The sequence below is a fragment of the Colias eurytheme genome, chromosome 13, assembly GCF_061535395.1.
Source record: "Colias eurytheme isolate Ceu_HAF_F1 chromosome 13, ilColEury1 Martin Lab GWU primary, whole genome shotgun sequence".
Taxonomy (NCBI): Eukaryota; Metazoa; Arthropoda; class Insecta; order Lepidoptera; family Pieridae; genus Colias; species Colias eurytheme.
The window spans coordinates 3,670,066-3,681,147 of NC_142992.1; the positions used below are offsets into that span (position 1 = coordinate 3,670,066).

At 31.3% G+C, this 11,082-nt stretch overlaps 1 protein-coding gene across 1 annotated transcript; it reads left to right on the forward strand.

Annotated features, from left to right (window-relative positions):
• Window positions 1–3,595: 3,595 nt before the first annotated feature.
• Window positions 3,596–8,888, forward strand: LOC149903296 (SREBP regulating gene protein). The gene is made up of 4 exons (XM_090109045.1): window positions 3,596–3,965; window positions 4,355–4,499; window positions 5,201–5,352; window positions 5,970–8,888. Exons 1-4 carry the CDS (start codon window positions 3,792–3,794, stop codon window positions 6,165–6,167), a joined length of 669 nt encoding a protein of 222 aa, XP_089965171.1. The 5' UTR covers window positions 3,596–3,791; the 3' UTR covers window positions 6,168–8,888.
• Window positions 8,889–11,082: the final 2,194 nt, after the last annotated feature.

The following is an 11,082-nucleotide window of genomic DNA, read 5'->3' on the forward strand; positions in this document are numbered from 1 at the left end:
ATATCATCTTTGCTTTGTACCTCATCGGGAAAAGCTTCTTCTGTGTCACTTTGCTCGTCATCTTCAATTTCGTGGTCCTCCTACTTCACTATCGGTATCTTCACAAGGACCCTCATCGCTTTGCATAGGAGCGGTCAGTATACAATATTCTTCCAATTTTCTATCCCCAATTGTTTTCTATATTTGCTTCAATATGTATAAAAATAAAATTTTAACATAAGCCACAATATACAGTGATAATAAGCCAAAAAATATTCAAACTACCATAGAAGTCAAAATCTTAAAAGTCACGGTAAAGATAATCATGCGTAATTTTGACTCACGTAGTCGTTATATTTCAAAATCGGTTACATTAACTTTATTGACACGTATACCATAGGGTAGCTCTCAGTGACTTATGAAATGTCCTAAACGCACAGTTATGGATTCGCGACATTTAAAAAGATACAGCTATATTTAGAAAACGCAGGAGTCAATTTGACGCAGACTATCTTTCTAGGGTTAAACGCGTTGCTTCGACGGGTCAACTTCAAGCCAAAAACATCAAATAAAAACTGTTTATAGCAGTATTTTTTTTCTGGGTCGTAATCCTCAGTAATTTTACCCATGATAGGCACATATATTTCTTTTTACTTCATTTTTTGGAAAGCTGAAATACGTAAAACAAAAAAAATATTAGGTTAAAAAGTATAAATTTCAATGTTAAAAAGAACAAACCACAATATGTGAGTGCAATACCGATGTCGTGTGTTGTTTCATTACTAGTATAAAAAAAATTAAAATGGTGTTCTAAATGTTCATCATAATATTGTTTAGCAATATATTATCGTCGCTATCCGTAAAAACCCATCAGCATGGTTACCTTACTTGTTAAATTTGTTTGTTGAAAACTTGTTGAAAAATGATGAAAGTATTAGGAAAAGAACTTATTTAACATGATTGCTTAGTAAAATGATGATAAATTTGACGATTTTTGCCATTAAAATGATTCTAAACAGGTGCATGAGTATTGAGTAATTTTGTAAATAACGTAAATATACACTTGCCTGTGAAATTATAGGCCAGAATTTGGTGTCCAAAAACTTCTGCAATTTTTCACAATGCAATATATTATTTATATTCGGAAAATATTTATTAAATACGCAACAATATTAACTTAAATATTCGAAGCGACGCAATTTTTTTGACACTTAAGCCATATTGTCAAAGTGAGAGTTGCTACAATTTTATTATGGTAACTACCCATAATCAGGGAGTATCGCTTTTTAATAATTGGTTCAGATACTTATTTTATTTAGCATAAATAATAATTGTCTCATCCAACAATGCTTCTGAATGACGTTGTTGGCAATTTATCAACAAACTCATGTACAAAAACTAACCTTTTGCACAGAATATTACAGCATACATAGTAGCCCTCATATTCCTCTGAGTAGTAGCCTTAGGAAAACTTCGTATTAACAGTGGCAATACCAAGTTAGGTGTGAAAGTGATAAAACACAACAACTGGGCAATATTTTCTTGTTACACGTCAAATGTTCATACCGAAATCTCCAGTGTATAAGATATAAGCTTCTTGCACGTGAAGGATCGCTGACCGCATACCATAGACATAAAGCACTCTAAACGGCAGACTGCTCTGGCTCATGACCATGTTAATTAATTCTATTTTCCTAGATTTCTTTGAGGTTCCATTATTAGATCCGGTCTTGATAATATTGAGACTATCTCCGGAGCCTTCTGTATCTCCAGAACTTACGGATTTCCTAAATAAAAATCGGTTCACAATTTTCGAAAATACCCTCATACACAAAAAATAGGTTTAGGCAAATAAAATATATTAAAACACAAACAAAAAGAAACAATAAAAAATTAAGTACTCAGTTCTTATAATTGTCCCATTCAGTAGATAACGTCCTAATCAAACAGGCAAAATGCAAAAGCAAAAGCATTGCTTTTAGTCAATTTGAATAGATATGATAACATGGTTATTTTTCTTCCACAAAACGCGATAACATTGTTAAGAATGGATAGCATTTACATTGTCTTTTTGTTCTATCTACTCATACTATGAAATATATCTTACATTTCCTTCTCACATCTTCTATCGAGATCAGTTCTAGAAACAATCACTCTGTACATCTCAACTGCTGCACATGAGGAACAACGAAGTGTACAAAAGAGTTTTGTGGTATGAGTAGCTTCCCAGGTGTCGTCGAATGATTTTCATCACTCACTATATACTAGCAGACATTTTGTGATCGTCAATCGTTAAAAAGAGAATTATTGTATACGATAGGGGATTGTAATAATCTAAATGTAGGATTTTAAATTGTAGTTAAAACACGTATCGTAAAAATGGTCTAAAATTTTAGACCATTTTTCGTTTATTTTCGAATAGGCACTTGGTTCAATGCTAGAAACGAATATTATTGTTAAAATAATAATAAACGAATATTATTGCTTATCATAAATTACCAGAACATAATTTTATTAGGTACTTGTCGTAAGTGGACCATTGTAAACTTTAAAATAACATCAGCAACTTATTCCCAGAATTGATTTGAAAGTTTCGAAGTGCCTTATTTTTTGTATGGTCGATCGATGTCAAATTTTTTAATAGGTTTTTTTTCGGAGCAATTGGTGCGCGAGTCAGACTCGCACTTGGCCGGATTTTTTAGCTGAATGAGATGTTGTAGCTTAAAATTTATGTTATTTTAGATTAGACGTTGCTTCGTAACAAATTTCAATATTCTATATTCTCGGGAAATTTGAAAATATTATAAAAATAAATAAAAAAATCAACCCTTTTATTTTAAAAGTACCTACTTATATACCTAATTATATGTATTTTTTATTATAGGTAAAAAGGTTATTAATTAGTTGCAATAGCGACGACCTAAGTTTTATTTATAGCTAATAATATACAAAACTCTAAAGATAACGCACATATTATTAATCACATACCTACGCCGATAATGCGCACAATTTTGGCTACGTAAATACTTGAAGAGAGAATGCTTGTGGAATGTGCACGTTACTGATCTCTTCTATTTATAAAATTTTTAGACCGCTATCTATTGGGAGTGGTTATTTACTCAAACTCAAACATTTATTTAATTCAATTAGACTTCGAAACTTTGTGGTATGAGTAAAGAGAAAGCGACTTTGTTTTATACTATGTAGTGATGATTTATGAATAATGGTAATCCCTATGGATTACCATTAGAGATTGTCGCTTAAGCATCACAAAAAGCATTTTTAGGAAACTTAATTTACTTTAGATATTGTAGTGTATCTATGAGCACTGAAATTATGATTGTGTAATTATAAAATATTCATCTAAGTAATTTGATATTGAAATGGGAATGGGGAACGCACCAAACCACTACATTAGATTTAGATTTTCGGCGGTAGCGCTCAGCTCAGCGCTAATTATTCACAGTATTGTAGTGATTGTAGCCTTGTAGCTCTGTATTTACAATATTCGTATGCATTGTATAGTCTGTATAAAAAAAATCAAGATGACAATTGACATATTGACAATCTGTCATTGTCATTTAAATATTATTCAAGCCCAGTATGTACATAAACAGATTACAGAATATTTTTGAATAATATAAAATAATATCTAAACTAATTTATAGTTTATATTAAACAAACAATGATATAAATGCGATATCTCATTGCATATTATTTTGAAAAATATTACTAATATTAGCATCATGTTAAAAACAGTGCAATATGAAAGAAATTTTATTGAAGATTATGCGGAAACGTAATAAATAAAAATGTTATTCTTATTACACATTTTGTGCTCGAAAGATTATAGTAATTATACAGAAAGACTAAATTTTATTAAGATGTGGTATGCTGCCATTTTACGCTTTATCCGAAGACCATTGGTTCTCGGCATTATATTTGCATCTTCGTTGACTTACTGTATCGTCAGTTTTCTGAGAGAGGTTAGTTATTATAATACCATCACGTATAATTCATGTCAAATAAAATCCACTTTTGTATTATATGTTACGGCTGACATCCGAATTGCGGCTAACCAAAGTCTAGACAGCTACGTAGCTGTAGTGGCAGTAGCCGTTTGTTAAAACTGCCTGAGTTCTTACAAATTAGGTCCTTACTAAGTTGACTACCTAAAAAAACTAATAGGACTGGTATAATCCTGTGGTAGCATACAAAAGAACTCATGTGGAATTTTTTATTGTGTATTTTTTTAATAATAGTCCATCTCCACTACATTAATTATATCATAATATACATTATACATACTGGCTTATAACAATTGATGAATGATGAATCAAAAATACTGCATTTCTATTGAAAAATACACTTACAGGGTACAGATAAAAACATGATATATCAGGATGTGTCCTTAGAACAGAAACCCTTTGTGTGGAGAACATTACAAGAGCATAATGAGACTGTAGATATTGAGTGCAGAAACTCTGTTCAAGGTAGAGCGCTTATTGTGGATGACAGAGGTAAATATTATTATGAACTAGCTGTGCTCCGCGTTTTCACCCACATTGCTCTACTCCTGTTTGTCTTAGTGTAATGATATATAGCCTATAGTCTTCCTCGATAAATGGGCTATCTAACACAGAAAGAATTTTTCAAATTGGACCAATAGTTCCTGAGATTAGCATGTTCAAACAAACAAACTCTTCAGCTTTATGATAATGTATAGATAATTTGTTTTAATTTTACCAGTGGTCAGTGAAGGAAATCATTGTGAGGAAACTAACATGTTGAAGAATCAAAAGTTTAACTGTATGTGACATCTGCCACCCAGCACTTGTCCAGTGTTGTCGATTATGGCCTGCACCCTCATAGGGGGCCTATAGGCAGGCAGTTTTTGTGTGTGTTGTTCTTATAGATTTTTAAAGTACATATTAAAAACTTCATCGTTAAATTTTATGTGTATTTACCATTATTTTAATGAATTTTTATATTAATTACACACAGTTCAGTACCGATTTTTATTTAAGCTCTGTTCTATAAACTAATAAGAAAACATGTATATGATATTTTAAATTTATTACTTATATAATTAATAACACAAAACTGATTAAAATATTGGGTTGATTTTATTTACGCTCAATGTGCAGCTATTAGTATAAATCATTATAACTATATTCTAATCTAAGATTGATTTATAGAAAAATTTTCTTTTAATATTCAGGTTATGTTTGTCAAAGGAATGACATAGGAAAGAACGGATGTTGCATTGTGGATGCGGAAGAAACAACAAGATACAGTTGCACTTCATGTAATGAAAACCACTGCTGTCTTGTATATGAGTACTGTGTCTCCTGCTGTCTGGATCCTAATAAGGTAATAATTTAATCAAATTCATGATGTAAAGGGTAGAAATTTAGTGTTTTCTCTCTAATATCAACAAGTGTTATTCTACTTGTAAAATAAATGTGAAAGTTTGTGAGAATGGATGGATGTTTGTTACTCTTTCATGCATATACTACTGAACCAATTACAATTAAATTTGGTATGGAAATCTAGTCATAATATACTTTGTATTGTTAACTCTTGATGGAACAACATTTATGTTATATAGTTTATATTTTGAAATGAACAATATTTAATATAAAAAACAAATTCTGGTATCTAATGTCCTTCTTGTGCAAAGGCATCAGTACAAGCAAAGCACTAGAGAAACCCAGTTGATCTCAACTATATAAATATGTATCTGTTTTCGCAGAACAGAGACTTGGACAGACAGACTAGGACAGTTTCTATAAAGATTTTAATCATTTCAATAAAAACTTTCGACACAATATTTTCCTCTACCAATTCAAGCAGTGGTTTTCTGGAATTTAATTTCATCTTTCCAAAAGTCAAATAAGACAATAAGTTGTTACTCAAGCTTACTTAATTTATAGCTAACAAAAATCCTGAATATCATTGGATAACCTGAAATACTTGTACATTTTCAGAGAAGTATGTTGCAAGTGGTCCTCTCAAAGCTCACGGTCGAGGAGCATGTATTGGTCCACTCACTGGGAGACGATTATGAACTGTGTCTCACGAAATGCAGGACAAGTTCACACAGTGTACTCCACGAGAATTCCTACAGAAACCCAGGACATAAGCACTGTTACAGTGATACGGCAGAAACAAAAACACCATCCTAGCATTTACTTCTGCACAAGTTGCGGAAACATGCCTGATATTAAAACTGTATTATCTGTGACCAGTGACTTTACAAGTGCAAGGGACCACTTTAATTAAGGTTATTTATATGATTTTTATTAGCATCTTTTTTTAAGGAATCCATTTTCTTGACGAGCATTTGTGCCTTGCTAGAGTAGAAATAACACTAGGTAAATTGTAATTAGCCAAATGTATATGGATATAATATAATATGTCGCCGTAAGATTGAAAAACACGATTGTAAAATAATACAATAAATTGTAATTGATCACAATTTGTCAAAAGATTACAATCTTTCGAGCTAGATTGTAATTGTATTTACAATTTTACGGTGGCAATTATAATATATTAATGTTTTAACTTTTTAGTCTAATATGTTGATCAATGAAGTTATTGTAATATAAAAGAGACTGCAATAGAGTAAGTGTTCACAGATTTAAATAGGTCTTTAAATAGATGCTTTAATTGCACATAGACGTGAACTGGATTTTGCTATTTATTTACTAACTAATATATAAATAAATTTTTATAGAAGAAAGGAAATTTTTATAAAGTAGGTGAAGGTACATGATTGTTGGTCAAGAAACGTCACCTTTAATTAAGCAATATTAATTTTTTAATTATAAAATGAATATTTTTTCTGTAGTTGCACATAAATTTAATCAAGTCTTCTTTATTTTAATAAAAATAAAAGGGCTTTGTTAAAATTATTAAATATGTAAATTTAAACATTTTTCATATACTTACTTACATATACAGCATAATATATAAATAACAGTAGGAACACAATAATAAGAGTTAATAAGAAATAATTCTATTCCATTACATTTTCATAAATATAATAATTATTTCATGAAAGTCAGACAATTGTATATTATGATATTTTGCTTTCTAGTTCTTTATAGTGCTTTGTCATGAATACAATAGAATATAACTGTACTTAAAAAAACCTTGGTTTATGTATGTCTATGTTTATTATATACACAATAAAATTACTAGAAATATACACAAAACAAACGCCATCTGCCCAACATCAGGAACGCAACCACGAAGCTAAGTTGCAATAAAGCAATAAAACGAAAATATCCTCAATAGTTTCGAGCAAAATCGTAACAAAAGACGTTTTCGCGCTTACAACAACATAAAAAATATAGTAAGGACCATGATGAAGAGATTTCTAAGTAATGGTTGGACATTTGAACACCATATGTTACTAAAGTACTCGAACACGAAAACTATCGTCAAATTATTATCGTCGAAAGCATTTGTGTGGGAATTTGAAAAGCGCCCCTGCCGTGCGTAAAAGGAACTAATTTTTTACATGTATTATGACGTCATGAGTCATGTTCTTCATGAGAATACGAATATTTTAACCAAAGCTAATATAATAATAATATACTTTGATGATAGTATTCGGGCTCGCGCTTCTGATTTTAACATTTTACAAAAGAGAGCGGTGCGAGATTATGGTCAATAAGTGCCTTAAAAATATTAAGAACGTGTAATTTTAAATAGATATTTATATTTTAAACTATTTACATATTATTATGCACTTAGAATTAATAATATCGAGAAGTACCTTTACAAACGTCACTTTAGGCCTTAGCATACTTAGTTACCAAATTCGTTTTCTTATTAGTAGAAATAAAATGTTATATATAATTCGGAACTATAGCAGATATTAAGGCAATATTAATATTCACCAAGACGTCAGTCGAACATATTTATCGTATAATTATATTTATTTTTAGTTACAATATGTTTGCTTCTTTAATGAGCTTGAAGTTTTTAAATCTGCAGTTTCAATGCAATGAGTAAATTATTATGTATGCATTTGGACAATTTAGTTACTTTATATGTTTTTACAAATTAATAATACTCGCCTCAAACAGAATGTTCATAAGCTGTATGATTTATTTTTCTTTTAAGCTTTTGACTAATACAACGCCTACGTAATTATAATAATCTATGTAATATAATTAATTCTTGTAGCAATAATTTATTTACACAGCGTCTTTTATAGGTATAGGTACATAATATGTATATTATATAGCAATAATAATTCAATAATAGACATATAATATTCACGCATTGATGACTTAACGAGAGCAAACGAGCAACATAGCTTATGGATGCCTTACATCAACAATAGCTTATAAAGAGAAATTATATACTTACCTAGCTAGGTTTCGATTATGTATACATATCATAAGCGACGTAACTTTAGGGTTGAGTCAAATGTGGAAGGGAATACAGCGCGTGGGTACCGTCGTGCCTGTCACACAATTATTACTCAGATAGTACCTCATTATTATGATGCCAAAAATCGGGATACATGGCGCAGTACTGTCGACGCCCTTTGCCCAAGATAAGGGCCTTAAAATATTAATGTAATGTACCTCATTATTCTCGACTGCGCAGGTTCGGGACAATGCTAAGAAATCGCCGCTAACAGTATTGTCACATTAAAACCATACAATTTTATAAAATATGGACGCTGTTATTATCACAAGCTATGACTCTCGTTTACTCCAGCAACTGTGATCACTTATCTTAGCTAATACCTTTAATGTTATTTAATATTGTAAATACCTACCTAAATATATTTTTGTACTATTTTATGTCGTTTATGTTTATTCTAACCCTTGGTTCATTTCACTTCTTGTTCTACTTAATATAAAAGGTCGAGATTTTTTATAGTTTTTTAATAGTTTATTGTATTTAGTGTTTGGAATTGTCTATAGGAACCAATCAGCATCAAAAATAAGACTGGCTGTACTGTATTATATACACCAACATTATTGTATTTTAAAACGGCAACATCCGTTTATAATTCGCGCTCTTTCGCTCTTACGCATAAAACAGATTATATCTCGCTCTCTCGCCTGTACGTTCATATTGCCATTTTGGAGCGTGTACACGTTTTTATTTACCTATAACTGGACTGTATTTTTAAATTACTTATAGAAAATATATTTATATCTAATCAAGTTCGATACATGTAATATTAAATACCCATGTAGAATTTATTATATGGTATTTACTATTAATTAAAGTGAATCAAGTTGTGGCTGCAGTGACTGCTTGAAAACATATTAATTTCTCAAAATTTAATGCAAACAAAAGCCTGGTAAATTTATATAGTTTACAATATTTTCGTTAACATAATATAACCACAAATATCTTTAATCATATACTTATAGAAAACATGTTAAAAATATTATAACATCTATACCTACTTATAATAAATCTGTAGAGAGGCCAATTCTGTACATGAAATATATTTAAAAAAAAACTATGAAGGGGTGATAAGGGATCGCTACTGATGCCAAAAATGCAATCAGTAAAATTTTTGTCTGTCTGTCTGTCTGTATATTCGTTATAGAAACAAAAACTACACGACGGATTTTAACCAAATTTGGCACAATTATTCTTCATACTCCTGGGCAGGTTATAGTAAAAGAATCATGTAAATCGGTGTAGAAACACCAAAGTTATACATGAAATACGCTATAAGTCATCGCGCGTGAATACAGAATCATGCAGCCATAAGGATTATTTTTGTGTATCAGTTGCCGCGTTCGACGCGCTTCGCGGCGGGAGCTATAAAAAGGCGGCGGGTCTGCACCCGTTTCGCGTTGTCATGGCATCACGTGTGAACGGCTGAACCGATTTCGATAATTCTTTTCTATTATATTCCTTGAAGTACGAGGATGGTTTTTATGTAGAGAAAAATGAGAGAAAACGTAAATATGTACCACGGGCGAAGCCGGGGCGGACCGCTAGTATTTAATAATACTACCGTCTTTTACTTGACGTTACGAAGTTTATAATATTATTATTTGTTGTATTGTACCAAACAATCCATTTAGGTATTTTAACTAGCATTTATCTTATCTTCATTGTCAAATACTTTAATCCCGTTATGTATGATTAAAGGCGGTTTATTACACCATATTATAATAGATTCATCTATCTTATGCAACAGTGTAGTACAGAATAAACGCTTTCTTTATTTATTGCACGCCTCATAAGCGAAGCGTTGAGGTGGGTACTACTGTCACTTCGCGCAAAACATCTGATTTTTCAAACTTAAAATGTCTTTATGTATCATACATTGCACTTGTAAGATAATACATACACACACATATTAAGAAAAAACACTATTTTTAACGTTCATGATATTTTTGATGTCATTTTTGTTATTTAAACTAGTTAAAAAACAGTTTAAAAAAGTTCTGTCTTGGACGTCCGTGTGTCTGTATGTGCGGATCCTTTTTCTTGTTAACACGATAGCGACCGAAATACTTTACTAATCGAGTCTTTTTTAGGGTTCCGTAGCCAAAATGGCAAAAACGGAACCCTTATAGTTTCGTCATGTCCGTCTGTCCGTCTGTCCGTCTGTCCGTCTGTCACAGCCGATTTACTCGGAAACTATAAGTACTACAGTGATGAAATTTGATGGGAATATGTGTTGTATGAACCGCTACAAAAATATGACACTAAATAGTAAAAAAAAGAATTGGGGGTGGGGCCCCCCATACATGTAACTGAGGGATGAAATTTTTTTTTTCGATGTACATACCCGTGTGGGGTATCAATGGAAAGGTCTTTTAAAATGATATAAAGTTTTCTAAAAAACATTTTTCTTAAAGTGAACGGTTTTTGAGATATCAGCTCTCAAAGTCGTAAAAAGTATGTCCCCCCCCCTCTATTTTTATAACTACGGGGTATAAAATTCTAAAAAAAATAGAGGTGATGCATGCTAATTAACTCTTTCAACGATTTTTGGTTTGATCAAAGTATCTCTTATAGTTTTTGAGATAGGTTGATTTAACTGTAATTTATTATATTTGCTGCTACGGAACCCTTTGTGCGCGAGCCCGACTCGCACTT